At 32.9% G+C, this 19,214-nt stretch overlaps 1 protein-coding gene across 1 annotated transcript; it reads right to left on the bottom strand.

The window, feature by feature from the left end:
- Positions 1-742: 742 nt before the first annotated feature.
- Positions 743-14,683, bottom strand: LOC127727190 (F-box only protein 7-like). Its single transcript, XM_052234637.1, has 10 exons — positions 14,536-14,683; positions 10,467-11,013; positions 8,571-8,736; positions 7,803-7,874; positions 6,414-6,503; positions 5,386-5,438; positions 4,574-4,697; positions 3,474-3,511; positions 2,635-2,821; positions 743-1,017 (listed from the first exon to the last, which is right to left on the bottom strand). The coding sequence occupies exons 1-10, from the start codon at positions 14,652-14,654 to the stop codon at positions 836-838; spliced, it is 1,578 nt and encodes a 525-aa protein (XP_052090597.1). The 5' UTR covers positions 14,655-14,683; the 3' UTR covers positions 743-835.
- Between the last annotated feature and the right edge of the window lie 4,531 nt (positions 14,684-19,214).

Below are 19,214 nucleotides of genomic sequence, written 5' to 3'. Positions count from 1 at the left end.
CTGTATTGCAAGCAGTAAAAATTGAAACAATTAAAAAATGACAACTAATGGCCTGATTTAAGGAAATAACATGAAAAGAAGAAACATTTATGGCAGACGGTAAACAATGACAACAAATAAATTGACCAACAGAGCATGTACGAGGGATCAACCAACATTACATATATCATACAGACATACTCCTCCCAACCAATACAAGTACCAAAAGGTATTAAAAATGTCTTGTTTAGTTACTGAGTAACTGAACTTAACCTAACGATGGACTAAGAAATTGAAGTAAAGGCAATATGTCATACAGAAATATCAACTCGCATAAGTATTGTTGACCTGTCGTGTATAGAAGTAATATTTCCGATGACTGCATTTTTGGGTAGAAGAACTAAACCACCAGCTGTGGCTACCTTCCTGTAGAGGTGAGCACATCTTAACACATTAAACAGCTTTCCAAATTATATGCCTTGTTCAAGTTTATACTGGTCATCTTGTTGGTGGCTGTACTGTGCAGGGTTATACTTATTCAAAATTTGATCTAGATAGGTAAAGAGAGGAGATGTGTGAATGAAAAACTGATTAAACCCCACCACATTATGTGCCTGTACTAAGTCCAACTATCTGGACCTCTGTTACTTCTTGTCTTTTTTTTTCCAAACAAGTGGTTTTGCTGGTTGGTGTATTTGTATCTGTTGTTATGTCCAATATTTTTGTAATTTCTGTTCTTTTTATTGTTACCTAGAAAATAACAAAGCACTTAATATTTAATAGATGTATAATTTTAACAGATTATTCCACAAATCAAAATAGTTATTGATTTTTTTTTTCAACTTTTGATTAAAGTCTAAAAAAATCTAGGTCCTCCCATTCTTCCAAACATTCCTCTATTGTCTCTTAATCCGCCACCCCTTCCAGGCCGAAAATTATGACCCGGTAAAGGTCCTAAAGGATCAAATCTTGGCTGTAATGGTTGTAATGGATTTTGTCCACTTCTCCGACCACCAAAACCACCAACACCACCAGGACCTAAAACGGAAAATAGAACTTCTTGTTCACACTATTTAAAATGGTATCACATGTATGATCTTAGAAATTCCATAGTTCTTTATATTTTCAGTTTTTCAAACCTTTTATATCAGAGTAACACACATAGAAATAGATCATTATTTAGGGCAATAAAAATTATTATAGGATTAAACTCATTTTTCCCTACAAATACAGTATTGAATACACTCACAAACGAATAAAAGTCCTTTATGTTAAGTTTGTGAGTGAATAAGTCAAAATCAAACATAAATAAACTCAGGACAAGATGTGTTAATCCTTCTAATTCCGACTTAATTTCATGTATTCAACAAATTTCTGGATTGTAAATAACACATGTTTTGTTTGTGTTATTAGAATATCAAGCTGTCATGTTGTTAACATTGGACATGTTGGACACAACAAATAGTCAAAAAATAAGCTGCCAAAAAAATCACTACCAAAAGTACTTGTATCTGATAATATTAAAGGATTACTAATTATGCAAATCATACAAGAATTTAGTTATAGTTTATCATATATTGAGTAGTAAATACAAATTAATTGTATGTCTTTGTGTAATACAGTCCATGACAATTGTGCTGTATCAGCCATCCGTGATAAAATCGGTCAGGGTTGCAAAGGCTTCATAAAACCCCTATTCTATATGACATATTGTAAATGATGTCAGTCACAGTTACAAAGGCTTTATCAAACCCCTAACCTGTAAAAGGTTGTGTCTATTGGTGTCTCTGGTCGATATGGGTGTATATTGAAAAAGCCATATGATATTCTCTATTTATCTTTACCAGCAAGACAACCTTAGGAGTTAAGTCTTTTTAAATTTCTATGCATTAAGCATACATATAGCTCCCTAAGGAGGCCAGGACCCCTTGGGCACCCACCCAACCCTAAATCCTCCTTTGAAAACAAACACAAAATATCAGCTGTTATATTGACCACAACTTATATAATTTGAATTCATGAGAAAAGACAAGTAATACAATGAAGTAAACATATACTTCTTGTGTTTTCAACTCACTTTCATCCGCAGTGAAAAGAATAAATATAGGATGAAAATTCAAGATATTTAAAAGGTACGTTTGAATAAATTTTCTTATCAAATACTGGTTCCTTAAGTAATAAAGGAGCAAAAGAAATTATACTGGTTAATGATCTTATTTTACAATGTAAAAGATAAAACAATCTGTTTATCCATTAAGTATTGAAAATGATTACTATCTACCGGTATTTAAATCTATAAATAGTTAACTGACCAAACATCTTTATTAAGATGTTGTTACCTTGGCTAGCCACCAATTATCTCCTGTAAATTCACAAATTTTCTTGTTCGTTTATTATTGTGATTGTGAAGGAATGGACTAAAATTCCAGATAAATTATTACAATTTTAGAAAAAGCTGTATACAAATAAAGCTATTAAATTTTAAATGAGAGGTTTTATTTTTGTGAAACCTGTCCTTTCGCAATTTTTGCAATAATAAAAACACTGCAAAAATTTTTGAATTTACAGTATTTTTAAACAAATTGGGTCTAATTAGGAGCAATTTCCCATTGGAAAAGTTGGTTTTTGATATGACATTATGTGTATTATTATTACCTTGGAACTGTGGGAAAAGATCAAAATCTCCTCCAATCATTCCTGGTGGATACGACGGTAGTGGGTTAGGAAAACCTGGATCATGATCTGGTCTAAATACAGGGGGTACAATACAGGTCATCTGACTTAGAAATCTACGTCGATCTTTTTCTCTTTGTTTCCTTAATTGATATTCCGACTTATAGATCTATAATGAGAAACATATATGTAAACAGGTATAGATTTCATATTCTAGTTAGTAATGTAAATGTAAATATTTTGCATCATATAAATAACTGTTATTTATATGCCAAATATTTACATAATTTACATAACTCATGTGCTCAGCAAATACATTCTATTATTATTTTAGATCAAGTTAACTTTAGATATTTTTTTACTTTACCAAATTCTCAAAGATTATTTACCGGTAATGAAAATAAACATTTCTCTTTTTGTTTCAATGTTCATGCCAAAAAAAATATTAAAATAACAGTTTATACATTTAATGCATCCAAAGCACTTTTCTGGATTTATCTTCATCAGGAATGCTAAAAATCAAATATTTGAAAGCCAAGGATGTATAAGAACCAAAACAGGTAAATTTACTGTAAAATGTATTAAAAAGAAATTATTGAAGTTATCTCCCCTTTTAACTTTAATTTTTATATTTTTTTTAATTCTTTGGAAGATCAAAATATAAACGTATTTGTATATATGAAACTTTATGCAAACCAATTGCATGAGCAGCCAAATATTTAAGCCCCCTTACAACCTTAGAACATTGTATGTAATAATGATCCTTGCCCTAATGAGGAACTTTTGACCGATAGTAGCCATAAATAATTATTTGTACTTACAGTATACCAGTCTTGTGATAAATCATTATTCTGTCTATCTACAACATATATAATGTAAATTTTACTTCTTTCCTTATCTCAAACCTACTCTTATTCATGAGGTGTGTATTTAAGTTAATTTTGTGGATGATTATAATGAAGTGCAGATTTTCATTTTATTTTTCCTGCTCTATGTCTGAAACAATGAATTTGTACATCGATGTACCAATGATCTTCTAACAAAACATGGAATTTTTTCCCTGGAATAAAAGTATCATATACAGGAATTTGTGTGTGTGTAATATTCGCTATATTTGTGGAAGGCTTTTTACAGTGAAATTATCTGTACAGGTTATGTTCTTCTCAAATATTTTATGATGGTATGATACTAAACCCCTAACAGGAGGGATTGTGCTTGATGAAGACATAATCTTTCAATCAGTTTAATTTAGGTCTGGAGCAGGCATGTCAGTAACTGCTAGTATTCCTTTGTTAATTTATGTTGATCATTGTCATTTTACTTAGTTTCTTCTGTTACCTATTCTAACATCGGACTCGGACTGCTTTTAAACCGAGTTTTACTGTTCATATTGCTGTGTGTTTGTTTCTTCTACATAGGCAAGAGGTATAGGGGGGGGGGGGGGGGGGGTTGAGATCTCACAAAACACGTTTAACCTTGTAGAATATTTGCACCTGTCCCAAGTCAGGAACCTCTGGCCTTTGTTAATCTTGTATGTTTTTTTTTAATTTTGGTTCAGTTATATGTTTCAGAATTTTAAGTGTGACGTCCATTTTCAGTGAACCAGTATACATTTTTGTTTAGGGGCCAGCTAAAGCCCGCCTCCGGGTGCAGGATTTTCTCGCTGTGTTGAAGACCCATTGATGGCCTTGAGCTGTTTTCTGCTCTTTGGTCGAGATGTTGTCTCTTTGACACATTCCTCGTTTCCATTCTCAATTTTATGCAAACATTTCAATGTTCATTTAAAGGCATTGTGTGTACAAGTCTGTGAAACATGAGCAATATACATTATATTTGAGGAGAGGTTATTGTTTTTATTTTTACAGGATAATAAATTCTGGTAACCATACACAGATTACCACAAAGTTCTCTACATACATACTTCCAAAATCTTTGAGATAAAGTCTACGCCATAAATATCTGTCTTTACAAATCTGTCGGAAATCTTTACATGTATCCATCATTCTTACAGTGCTTGGCACATCAAGGAAACTAAAAACTGTCAACTATTAAAAAAAACAATAAAAAGTGTGATTTTGTTCAAACTAATGGAAATCAAATAGATATAAGAAGATGTGGTATGAGTGCCAATGAGACAACTCTCCATCCAAGTCAAAATTTATAAAAGTAAACCATTATAGGTCAAAGTACGGTCTTCAACACTGAGCCTTGGCTCACACTGAACAGTAAGCTATAAAGGGCCCCAAAAATTACTAGTGTAAAACCATTCAAACAGGAAAACCAACGGTCTAATCTATATAAAAAACGAGAAACGAGAAATAGTTGTTTTAAATATGGACCTTTTCACAATACTAATTCAACTATTCTTACATAAAATGCAGATAGAACATGATGAAACTTGTGTCAACAGATAAAAGATCATCCTAACGAGCATTGAACATGCATCTTTTCCCCAACATTTCTATGAATCTTACTCATAGGTATTTTGTTACTGTTTTTGTTGAATACATCTTTTTAATTCTATTTTTAGTAAATAAAGCCATTGATTAGTTGAGCTGCTAGATGACCATAATAGAACAATTTCAGTTTGCCTTTGACTGAAATTTGCCAATTATTTTTTGAAAATTACATAATTTTAGCTATTTTCCCTTCTACATTAATATTTCTAGCAAGGTGCATTGAAAATTAATCCCAAAATATTAACTTTATTGAGGCAATCAAAAGAGAACTTACTTTAATTTCATGACTTAATGACATAATACCACTCAATACAGGAAATCCATGATCTGAAAGTAAATAAACAAATTCTATATACCTTCTCTGTTCTTATAAAAAATGAAAAGTACCTCTCTCTACATGCTCTATACTATCTGTATTTATTATAGGCAGCATAGTATTATTATTACCACAAAACTAAGTTACACCATCAAAATTGATAGCCTTGAAAATAAATAATGTTATAGTAATTTACAATTACAAGTCAATTTCAGTTCTTGAAAAAATAATTTTGCGTAAATATAGAATTACGGAGCAGTACAGTGTATCCGCGCACCTAAGACTTCTTGCTACATTTTGGTAAACTCATAAAAACAATAATCAGATAATATTTTGTGAACAAATTCATGACATTCTTTTATTTCATAAAATCATCTTTAAGTATGATTTCACCTTAAGATTTTATGTAATGTGTGTCCAAAATTAGGGAAACCCCTGTTTGGAGCTCTTCAGATGTCCAGCGATTTCGTTCATACCTTCTTAATAAATTTTGAATAAAGAAGAGATTTTATACTACAAAATACAGTTTAGCTTAAATAAAGCAGACTGATAAGGATGCAGTGCACAAGTAATTTCATTTTGATAAAATTTACCTTAAAATGAAACAATTTTATCTGGAGATGTCATAGTCTTAATGGAAAAGGGATAAACATGGGATTGCAATTATAAATTTATGCTTGAACTTATCAATTTCAACATTTTCTGTTGGAAGAGTAAAACATTTACAAAAAGAATTCTTTTTATGTTACATTGCGGATATGACAAATCAGGTAAATATCTTAGGCCACACCAACCCAAGGGATTCCATTGTATAGTGATTTACTAAAAGTTGGTTTGCAGTAGCATTCTTTTCAAATCACAAAAAAAGAATATAACGGGTTTCAGTACATACTTTAAGTATAAGACGACTTGGTAACCTATCTATTTAAGTATGTGTATGACTATTATAACTTACCTAGTTAATCTATCAATATACATGTACTTACTTTGTCTATATGTCTGCAGCAGTGGTAATGATATAGTATCTTTAAATATCATTGACAACTTTGGTAAATTCTTATAAACTTCATTTATTTCTGAAATATAAATAGATGAGACCAAATTCTACAATAAGTGAACTTTTCCTGCATAATACTGTAAACCAACTTATTTTTGTGGATACTTTATTTCACATTTAGCCCATTCTAGTCCACTAAGCGACGACTTAATTTCACGATTTTCAAACTACTTGATGTAGTTAAATAAGGAAAGATCCTATTTTTCATATTCACAGCGATTAATATTCACACAATTTTTCTACTCGCAAAGTCGCGAAAATAAAATGCTCGCAAAAATTGGTTGGTTTACAGTATACACAAATATCTAAAACATCTATTACATATTACAATAGATTATATTCTGTGACCTATATCTTGCAGAAGCTTCTTCTCACAGTGATGTACATAGACATGAAAAACTTGATGATCCTTTTAATAATACATAAGGGTTATCTTAAACATATAATTTTATCTGCATTAATTTTAAAAGGATGTTCGCTAGTCATGTTTTTGATTTTTTGTCAGATTTTCGGAATCCTCTGGTTTTATCTATTTAAATGCCATAAACTATTTTCCCCGCTAATACTCATTTGTCTTTTCATAAATCTTTTACATGCAAGATAAGATAAGAAGCCATTTGTAAAAAAATTATAAAATCTTTATTATTTTCTAATATGTTTTGAGAAATAAAACTAGTCAATTATAAGCTATGAAAAATCATGAGAGAATATATTTCCCGCCATATTTTCAATAGTTTATATCTCTTAAACAAGTACACGGACCTGTAATTTTTTTTTGCTCTCTTTTAGTTCCTTTATTAATTCCCTATTAATATTTACCAGTGTTATGCAAAGCTTGTTATTTTGAAACTGAGTAGCGAACATCCTTAACTACAGTTCAAAGTATTACGTTTTTCCTTGAAAATTTTTTATATACTTTCTCTGTTCTTATAAAAACATGAAAAACAGCACTACTGGATTCATTTACTTTGTGGGTACCAATTTTAGTGGATTAAAGAGGAAATTGATTTTCTTGGACATTTAATTTCATGGTTTTGACAAAGTCTATATAAAAGCCTATAGAAATTTTGCGCTTCATTGAACACTTTTAAAAATTTGTGGCTCATCCTTACCAACGAAATCAACAAAAAAATAATTCATCCACAGTATCTGTATTTTTTTTATAGAATATGCAGCCAAGTTTTATAAACTAGAGTTAATTTTATACTTGTAATGGATAGATCTGCAATATTAATGAGTATATACTTCAGAACAAAATGTAAATCCAATATCAGGACAAACTAATCTTATTTACATTAGTATATTTGTTCTTACTTACCTCCATCAATGGATTGTATAAAGTCAGAAAAAGTAATATTCAATGGTATGTCTTCTTTATCTGGTGATCTACCTGTAAAACAGTAACCATCAATAATAATCCATAAATTACCAGACATTTCAAGAAAAAAACAATTTTCATTTAGTAGACTAATTTTTTTTTGTATTTTGATATTTGGCAGTTCTTTGATAGATTCTGTCAAATTATTCACATCTTTTTTAGACTCAGAAGTATTTAGTGCTGGACATATTGTATAGACACCTGTCTATTTTTGAAACTGTATGTTGTCTTTTGGAAGTATTTTGATTGTTGTGTTTTTGAGTTACTGATTCAGTGTGGTATTATGCTTCACATCTCCTTTTATTCATAAGTCAAAAAATTCACTTAGAGACAACAGACTATGTCTGATTATTTTCACATACCAATTTATCCTAGTATAATTCTAGAATAATGGGAGGCATATAATCCAGTTGGACCAGAACATTATGGCAATGCAGTTCTTTATAAAGGAAATTTTCAGTGAAAATCCTGATCCAGATATTATTCATGAATGATCAGAATGAGAACAAATTACAGAGTTTGGTCAAATTTAGTTAGAAGAAATATGTGGGAGTTGAACATCATTTCTGATTATTTTCCTCATCACATCATTATTTATCTGAGTTTTTAAAAAAACTAACCATGAATCAGAACACTAACCATGAATGATCAATAATTAGCCCATCATTGAACACACCAGTGTAAATATATCTGTATCAGAACACTAACCATGAATGATCAATAATTTGCCCATCTTTAAACAGACCAGTGTAAAAATATCTGGATCAGAACAACTGCTGTGTGTGTACTTTATTGTATAACTTGCTGGTGATCCTTTCTTCCAGTCTTCATTCATCATATCTGATCTTCCAGAGGCTGTGCTTTGATCTGATGTCTTTAAAAGAAAGAAATAAAGTGAACTTGGTGGTAGCATAAATTATAAGCAAAAGTTAATACATGTAAAGATGAATGTGCAGTACCTTTGAACTTGGGTGGATAGTTGTCTCATTGGCAATCATACCACATCTCCTTATATTTATAAAGGTCACAGTAATGGTAGTTAGCAGTGATCAAGAAGCATATAGCCTGATAATCTATTGCCATGGCAACCTAAAATAGAGAGTTAATTTCTGATATTTCAAACTTTTCTCTACTTTAATCTACTTAATATCTTTTTCATGCCTAACTTTACAGGCTTATTTTTCTAAAGCATAACTTGCTAATGCAAGAAAATTGTACAAATGGAAACTCATGAATAAGTTCATCTTATATTATTTTTTGAAAGAAAGAAGAAAAACCAAAGGACAAATGAAAACAACTATCCTACATGTAGGTTTAATATAATAGTTAAAACTTGACATGCAGAAATGGAACGGCTTTCTTTACAACTTACCTGCACAGGTAAGTATCCTGATTCTAACATTGATCTACCTGTTTACAGTCCCTTACCTGCGCAGGTATGTATCCTGATTCTAACATTAATCTACCAGTTTACAACCCCCTACCTGTACAGGTATGTATCCTGATTCTAACATTAATCTACCTGTCTACAATCCCTTACCTGCACAGGTATGTATCCTGATTCTAACATTGATCTACCTGTTTACAGTCCCTTACCTGCACAGGTATGTATCCTGATTCTAACATTGATCTACCTGTTTACAGTCCCTTACCTGCACAGGTATGTTTCCTGATTCTAACATTAATCTACCTGTCTACAACCCCTTACCTGCACAGGTATGTATCCTGATTCTAACATTAATCTACCTGTCTACAATCCCTTACCTGCACAGGTATGTATCCTGATTCTAACATTAATCTACCTGTCTACAACCCCTTACCTGCACAGGTATGTATCCTGATTCTAACATTAATCTACCTGTCTACAATCCCTTACCTGCACAGGTATGTATCCTGATTCTAACATTAATCTACCTGTCTACAATCCCTTACCTGCACAAGTATGTATCCTGATTCTAACATTAATCTACCTGTTTACAGTCCCTTACCTGCACAGGTATGTATCCTGATTCTAACATTAATCTACCTGTCTACACTCCCTTACCTGTACAGGTATGTATCCTGATTCTAACATTAATCTACCTGTCTACAATCCCTTACCTGCACAGGTATGTATCCTGATTCTAACATTAATCTTCCTGTCTACAATCCCTTACCTGTACAGGTATGTATCCTGATTCTAACATTAATCTACCTGTCTACAATCCCTTACCTGCACAGGTATGTATCCTGATTCTAACATTAATCTACCTGTCTACAATCCCTTACCTATACAGGTATGAATCCTGATTCTTACATTAATCTACCTGTCTACAATCCCTTACCTGTACAGGTATGTATCCTGATTCTAACATTAATCTACCTGTCTACAATCCCTTACCTATACAGGTATGTATCCTGATTCTAACATTAATCTACCTGTCTACAATCCCTTACCTGTACAGGTATGTATCCTGATTCTAACATTAATCTACCTGTCTACAATCCCTTACCTGCACAGGTATGTATCCTGATTCTAACATTAATCTTCCTGTCTACAATCCCTTACCTGTTCAGGTATGTATCCTGATTCTAATAATAATCTACCTGTCTACAACCCCTTACCTGTACAGGTATGTATCCTGATTCTAACATTAGAATATGTAATACAACAACCAGAGCTTCATGTGTAGATGTAACATCACTTTCTATATAAAATTTAACCAGCAGTGGTGGAACTGTTCCCTGTACACTGTCTCTACATAACAGTGGCTCTGATAAACATTTGTTTACAATGGCATGATCTACTGGTTTCTCTTCCATAGCTACATCTGATTCACTATATGAGAAACCAGATGCTACTGATGTAGGATTTTTAGTGTTTGCTATTTGTGAACTGTTGTCATAGTAACCACTAGTTGATGGTTTGTTATCGTCATGTTTAGAACTAGAACCAGTTGAATGATCTGTTTCCATGGCAACATTTTTGTCCTGTTCATTGCAGTGTTTTGGAGTCTCCTCCTCATCTAAAGAAACAATGTGGATTAAATCCCCACCAACTATATTGCAGTCTTTAAGTGTTAAATCATCGTTGTTCCAGGGACTGTCTTCTTCTGTAGAAGTGTCAGCTCCTGTCATAGGATCTCTACCATTCAAACTAAAAAAATATTCCCTAAAAAATAAGAAAATGTTTCAAATATTTAAAAATTAAAATTCAAAATTTCATATTGTTCTCTCTATTGCAACATTCTGAAAAAACCAAAATTTCTGGTGCAATATTTTCACATTCTTTAATCCCCAATCTGTCAATACTTTATCCACTGAAGTAATGAAAAATGTAACTGTTAAATATGGAGGTCAAGACAAACAATGAGTGAGTAGGATCAATAACAGTTTGAGGAAAAGAACATTTAATATTTTGGAGAACTGATGATAAAGTTCAGTTAATTTCTTCATGTAAGTGAGATGACAAAAGATTTTAAACACTCAAATTCTTCACCAATTCATATGTGTTCAAAAAACAGATTTCTCTCAACAAAATTAAACCCACATTTTTCTTGAGTTATAGACTTACCTAAAAAGATATTTCCCAAAGAATGAAAGTGTCTCAAAGCTATAACACAGTATGAATCATTTCCCTTCCTGGTTAGCATGGTTAGTATAGAAATGATTCATTACAATGATGGTAATGGATGGCTGTTAAACGTCCAATGACAAATTAAATACATTTTTAGGATGAAAATGAGGTAAGTGATATGAATATGAAGCCTGCAAACAGATTCCTACTGTATCACATGTTTGTTTCTACTGGGTACAAAGGTAGGTAAACAAAAGTCAGGAAAAAATACCAACAAAATTTATTTATGACTTGATAAACATGATAGGCCTAAAGTAAAATCAGATTTTTTTTTCACATAATAATCCTTTTTTGAAACCAATGATGTTTAATTTTACTATTCATAAGATTTTTGCCCCTTACAACAAAGCTACGATTACCCGCAAAAAGTAACAATAAGAAATAACTATTGAGGCTAATTGCCTAAATGTATTTCTGAAAAGAGACCCGACTTCATACAGAAATTGCAGGTAACAATAACATATTTTTTTATTGTTATGCAAAATACATTCAGACAGGACCTGATCTAAAAAAATGTTTGATTTGCCAGCAATCTGTGAAATAAGTTTAAACAATAAAATTATGATGTAAAAAAACTTCCAGATGTATTGACCTATATGACGTTCACTTTTGCCAAACAGAGTCAATTATTAAAACAACTCACTAGAGATCACTTTCAAATTCGTTCACCCTTCCGTCAATGTCACAATGCTCATGCTATTATATTACAGTAAGCACCGATTGTTCTATGAACTTCATTTTACGCAGATTGTTTAGTACACAGGTAAAATGTATAAGACGTTCCAATAGAATGTTAACATTATCACTGCCTCAAAGTCTTTAGTAATCTGGTTAGGAAATGCTGGGAACATGTTTACATGCATGATGTTTACAATCATGTACATCTGTAAAAGTTTTCAAAAATTTGCACAGAAATATACAGCTTTGTTTCTTTAACATCATTGATAATATGAAGCAGGTGCATTCTGATGAGCTCCCAAAGGTTATAATTATTTGTGCATGTTTGTTTTTTTTAATCAGTATATTTATAGGTCATGTAGGTAATCAGAAATACATTGTACGCAGGAATTCATATGCTACTTTGATACAAATTTGTGGAGAATCATATGGTCAATTATGATGTTTTACGAAATATCCTACAAAAAGAAAGAAAACCAGAAAAGGGTTTATGGACCGCCATTTTGATGAAATGCTATCAGTAGTTTAAATGTATGACCCAAAACGACGTTTCTATTTTGGGAGCATATACATTTTTTGACTGCATTTCCAATTACATGTAATAATGCAGAAAATAAAATTTTATTTTTCAAAAGTTTCATCTTTAAGGAGGTAAATGTTTGTAGCTCAATTGAGCTATATATCTTTATTGTAAGCTCAAACTGTAGATATATATACAGAACCTGTCAAATAAATGTTACGGCACTACAGTAGCAGACATGTTTTCCATATTGGACTGCAACAGTATTGCTTCTCTTGCATAGAAGATGCTTAACCAGCCTTAAATGGTTGAGCTAGGGAAGTACTTCTTAAGCTCAGTTGGGAACAGCACTGACTTGAAACACAAAGATCCGGGGTTCAGGTCCCAGAGTCCAGACAAATATGTGATTCTCTAATAACAATCATATTCTCCCGGAGCGTCTTTTTACCACAGAACACCACAGAATATCACAGAACACCACAGAACACTCAAAATATACCACAGAACCTCACACATTACAATAAAACTACTGAAATATACCACAGAAATTAAAGTTACTTTATAAAATGCAAATCTAATAATTCAGAATTACATTATTTCTTTAATTCGGGTTACACCAATGACATGACGATTGACTGGATGAGATAAAAATGATCATATAACTTTTTGGTTATTTGGCAATTTTTTTTACATTTGGAGACCTTTGAGACACTAAACTAATGCATTATAATAATGAAAATCTAAAATAAACATTTTAAAAAATGGTTTTGAGCAAAAAAAAATTTACCGCACAATCAATATGATCCAATATACGCTTTGAATATATTGAACTGATCGATAAAAAGTGTTAAAATCTCTTTTGTTTTACAATATTTTTTTGTGAAATTAGGAAATCTGCGAGTTTATTAAATATGTTGTTTAACAATAAAAACTTTATATAAATAAAACATGTTTTTCTACCAAAAAAGTTGATCTGACGGATTTTATCAGCGAATATTACGATACGAAAAATATTGATCTGAAAGACAGGAAGTGCTAATATGCTAATATCGCTTTTTCTTTTAACATCTTTTCATTAGATTAAGAAATCTGCGAGATTAATGAATATTTTATATGAAGATATAACCTTTATAGTAAAAAAAATGTTGTTCTGTGGTATCCCTTCTGTGGTGTTCTGTGGTAAAAAGACGCTCCCATATTCTCCAGGACATATAAATGACTATAATCGTTGACAGTGTGGATGATTTATGTTTAACCCCGCCGCATTTTTGCGCCTGTCCCAAGTCAGGAGCCTCTGGCCTTTGTTAGTCTTGTATCATTTTACTTTTAGTTTCCTGTGTATAATTTGGAGTTTAGTATGACACTCATAGTCACTGAACTAGTATACATATTTATTTAGGGGCCAGCTGAAGGACGCCTTCGGGTGCGGGAGTTTCTCGCTGCATTGAAGACCCATTGGTGGCCTTCGGCTGTTGTCTGCTCTATGGTCGGTAGTCCGAGATTACTCTGACGTCCCACGGCCCCAGTTTGTCTGGCAAAACAGCCGTTGGACGTCAGAGTAATCTCGGACTATATGGTCGGGTTGTTGTCTCTTTGATACATTCCCCATTTCCATTCTCAATTTTAAGGGTATAAAACAGTTTTAATACATCCGTTATATAATGTATATATAACTATTCATGACAGTAGTTAGTCCAAATAATTATGACGTCTTGAAAGGCTATTTTATTTTTTGTCAAAGCAAAAAAATAAAATAGCCTTTCAAGACGTCATAATTATTTGGACTAGACAGTGGGATCTTTATGTTAGAACTCTGAGCCAAAAACTGATTAATTTAAGGGATGACATTAAAAATTAACCTTGGAAAAGTGTCGTCAAACAATCCAAAAATAAACTGACGTAGATCATTAAGTTTACACTCATTATCTATGTCAATAGACTTCGTGATTCTGCGGTTTCGAATTCTAATTTTCATCATTGTTGTTGATTGTGAACCTTTCGTTGTTTTCAAACTGGAGAGCTAAGTTCAGGATTGAATTACTCCCCTTGTACTACATCGGTTGTAATTTTTAATTGTATTATTCCCCTTTGGCCAGAAAACTTTTTATCTTACATTTAAATCAGCATATTTATCAGAGTCTTACACACCACTGGTGTAAAATTTTTAGAAAACATAGATCAAAACAAACAGGCTTATAAAGATGTGGTATACTTTCCAATGAAACTACTATCCACCAGAGTTAGAATAAGGAGATGTGGTATACTTTCCAAGGAGACTACTATCCACCAGAGTTAGAATAAGGAGATGTGGTATACTTTCCAATGAGACTACTATCCACCAGACTACTATCCACCAGACTACTATCCACCAGAGTTAGATTTGGTATACTTTCCAAGGAGACTACTATCCACCAGAGTTAGAATAAGGAGATGTGGTATACTTTCCAAGGAGACTACTATCCACCAGAGTTAGAATAAGGGGATGTGGTATACTTTCCAATGAGACTACTATACACCAGAGTTAGAATAAGGAGATGTGGTATACTTTCCAATGAGACTACTATCCACCAGAGTTGGAATAATGAAATGGGGTATACTTTCCAATGAGACTACTATCCACCAGAGTAAGAATAATGAGATGTGGTATACTTTCCAATGAGACTACTATCCACCAGAGTTAGAATAAGGAGATGTGGTAAACTTTCCAATGAGACTACTATCCACCAGAGTTAGAATAATGAAATGTGGTATACTTTCCAATGAGACTACTATCCACCACAGTTGGAATAAGGAGATGTGGTATACTTTCCAATGAGACTACTATCCACCAGAGTTAGAATAAGGAGATGTGGTATACTTTCCAAGGAGACTACTATCCACCAGAGTTAGAATAAGGAGATGTGGTATACTTTCCAATGAGACTACTATCCACCAGAGTTAGATTTGGTATACTTTCCAAGGAGACTACTATCCACCAGAGTTAGAATAAGGAGATGTGGTATACTTTCCAAGGAGACTACTATCCACCAGAGTTAGAATAAGGGGATGTGGTATACTTTCCAATGAGACTACTATACACCAGAGTTAGAATAAGGAGATGTGGTATACTTTCCAATGAGACTACTATCCACCAGAGTTAGAATAATGAAATGGGGTATACTTTCCAATGAGACTACTATCCACCAGAGTAAGAATAATGAGATGTGGTATACTTTCCAATGAGACTACTATCCACCAGAGTTAGAATAAGGAGATGTGGTAAACTTTCCAATGAGACTACTATCCACCAGAGTTAGAATAATGAAATGTGGTATACTTTCCAATGAGACTACTATCCACCACAGTTGGAATAAGGAGATGTGGTATACTTTCCAATGAGACTATTATCCACCAGAGTTGGAATAAGGAGATGTGGTATACTTTCCAATGAGACTATTATCCACCAGAGTTGGAATAATGAAATGTGGTATACTTTCCAATGAGACTACTATCCACCAGAGTTAGAATAATGAAATGTGGTATACTTTCCAATGAGACTACTATCCACCACAGTTAGAATAAGGAGATGTGGTATACTTTCCAAGGAGACTACTATCCACCAGAGTTAGAATAAGGAGATGTGGTATACTTTCCATGGAGACTACTATCCACCAGAGTTAGAATAAGGAGATGTGGTATACTTTCCAAGGAGACTACTATCCACCAGACTACTATCCACCAGACTACTATCCACCAGATTACTATCTACCAGACTACTATCCACCAGACTACTATCCACCAGACTACTATCCACCAGAGCACTATCTTCCAGACTACTTTCCACCAGACTACTATCCACCAGACTACTATCCTCCAGACTACTATCCACCAGACTACTATCTACCAGACTACTATCCACCAGACTACTATCCACCAGACTACTATCTACCAGACTACTATCCTCCAGACTACTATCCACCAGAGTACTATCCTCCAGACTACTTTCCACCAGACTACTATCCACCAGACTACTATCCACCAGACTACTATCCACCAGAGACCAAATGACAAGGATGTAAACAACTATACATGTAGGTCACTGTATGACCTTCAACCAAAGAGAAAACAAACTTGACAAAAACAGGAATCTACAAATTAACAATTATTATGCTGTTTCAGTGGAGCAATTTTTTGTGTTTGTAATAGTTATAGGTTATTTTATGAAGATTTAACAAGACTATTACAGTCGTGTTTACCGAAACGGAACTGATGATATATCTTATTTTCTATAATAAATCATCGTAAATTTCTTTTATGTCATCCAATTTTTTTTTAAATCTGCTATATTCGACAGCATATTGAATTTTTGTTTTTATTGCTTCTTTTAAAGAATATTTCCAGAAGAGGTCCAGATTCATTTGTTTAGCTCACCTGGCCTAGAGGGCCAAGTGAGATTTTCTAATCACTTGGCATCCGTCGTCGTCTGTCGTCGTCCGTCATTAACTTTTACAAAAATCTTCTCCTCTGAAACTACTTGGCCAAATTTAACAAAACTTGGCCACAATCATCATTGGGGTATTTAGTTTAAAAAATGTGTCCAATGACCCGGTCTGCCAACCAAGATGGCTGACATGGCTAAAAGTAGAACAAAGGGGTAAAATGCAAGTTTTGTCTATTATTTTAAAAAATGTTATAAATAGAGAAAATCTAGCGCAAAACTGTTCAGAATGTTGAGCTCTACCAATTGTCCATATACGTCAAAACTTCTTATAGGAGTTATTGCCCTTAAATGACAAATTTTACTAATTTATTTTTCATTTTTGCCTATAATCTTGAAAACTATGATAGATAGAGAGAAACTTTAAATTGCAAGTTAAATAAGTATGCATTGTCAAAATCGTCAGGCGACTCCTTATTAGAGTTATTTCCCTCTGATGACGATTTGTACCATTTTTTTGCATTTTGGCCTTGTATTTTAAAAACTATAATAGATAGATAGAAACTTAAATAAGCAAAAATTATCAGGAAGACAAAATCTATAATTAAGACAAAGAGAGAAAATCATCCCACGACTCCTTATTGGAGTTATTGCCCTTTAATGATGATTTTTTTTTTACCATTGTTTTTGCATTTTGCCTTATATGATTAAAATATAATAGATAAATAGACACTTTAAATCACAAAAATGATCAGCAAGGCAGGATCTACAAACAAGTCAAATGTTGCTGATATAGTTAGTAGACTGTCACTCTTTATAGGAGTGATTACCCTTAAATGAGGATTTTTTTAACCCTCTTGTGTTTTGAGCAAAAACTAAAGAAGATAGAGAGAAACTAAACAGACCTTATAATCAGTAATACAAGATCAACAAAACAGAGATTTTTGTCATGAATTCCATTCTCGTCTACAATGTTGGAGAGTATCCTTTGTTAAATATGCACATAGACCAAGGTGAGCGACACAGGCTCTTTAGATCGTCTAGTTTGACTCTTCACCAAAAAGACATTCTGAAGATGTACAGAAGAGACCAATAAAACACGCCCCTCGGTGCTTCATCCCTTACATGTGCAGATACCTTATGTTACGAAGATTCCGTCTGTTATAAGTCCATTGTCCTTGATCTCATTTTCATGGTTTAGTGACTGCTTGAAAATAAATTACAATCCCAATACTCAATTATTTTGGTATGTGGGTTCCTTGCAACGTCTACGTTTCCGTCAGGTAAGGTTCACCTGACCTCGACCACATTCTGTAGATCAGTGATCAAGGTTAAAGATACGAGGTCAAGTCTGTATCTCAGATACTATAAGCAATAGGTCAATTATATTTTGTGTATGGAATGTCAGACTGGCAGGTTTCATCTGACTTTGACCTGAATTTCATTGTTCATGAACAATATTTGTTTTTTTTTTCGGGTTTGGTCTATTTATCGGATACTATAAGCAATGGGACCATTCTGTTTTGTGTATGGAACAATATAAGGTGTACATGTCTTTCTGGCAGGTTTCATCTGTCCATGATCTTATTTTCATCGTTCATTGGTCAATGATTAGTTTTCGTAATTATGTCAGTTTATCGATACTATAAGCGATAGGACTACTATATTTGGTGTATGGAATGATTGCAAGGTGTACATGTGTGTCTGCCATTGTTCATCTGACCGTGACCTCATTTTCTTAGAACATTGATAATGTTAAGTTAATATGGTACTTGTTTTAAAATGTTCATTAACAGAGTTTCAACAGCAATTCAATGATAAATAAGACAGGCGAGACATTTCAGGGTGTGCATTCTTGTTAGGCAGATCTTACAGTCTAAGGTAAAAGTTTTTAAAGCATCAATAATCTGATTCAAACCAACACAGAATTCCATGAAACTTTTACTGTGACTTCTATATAGCCATTTTTAAAGTGATAGTATCCTGAGCAAAAAAATTTTTTTTATATGTTCATTATGTTTTGTTTTTCTGATAAACATGTTATGCTCATTGTTGAAGGCCGTACGATGACATGTAGTTGTTAATTTCATTGTCACTTGGTCTCTGGTGGAAAGTTGTCCC

Source organism: Mytilus californianus, unplaced genomic scaffold (genome assembly GCF_021869535.1).
Source record: "Mytilus californianus isolate M0D057914Y unplaced genomic scaffold, xbMytCali1.0.p SCAF_19, whole genome shotgun sequence".
In the NCBI taxonomy this organism is placed as follows: Eukaryota; Metazoa; Mollusca; class Bivalvia; order Mytilida; family Mytilidae; genus Mytilus; species Mytilus californianus.
This window is presented reverse-complemented; position numbering and strand designations above follow the sequence as displayed.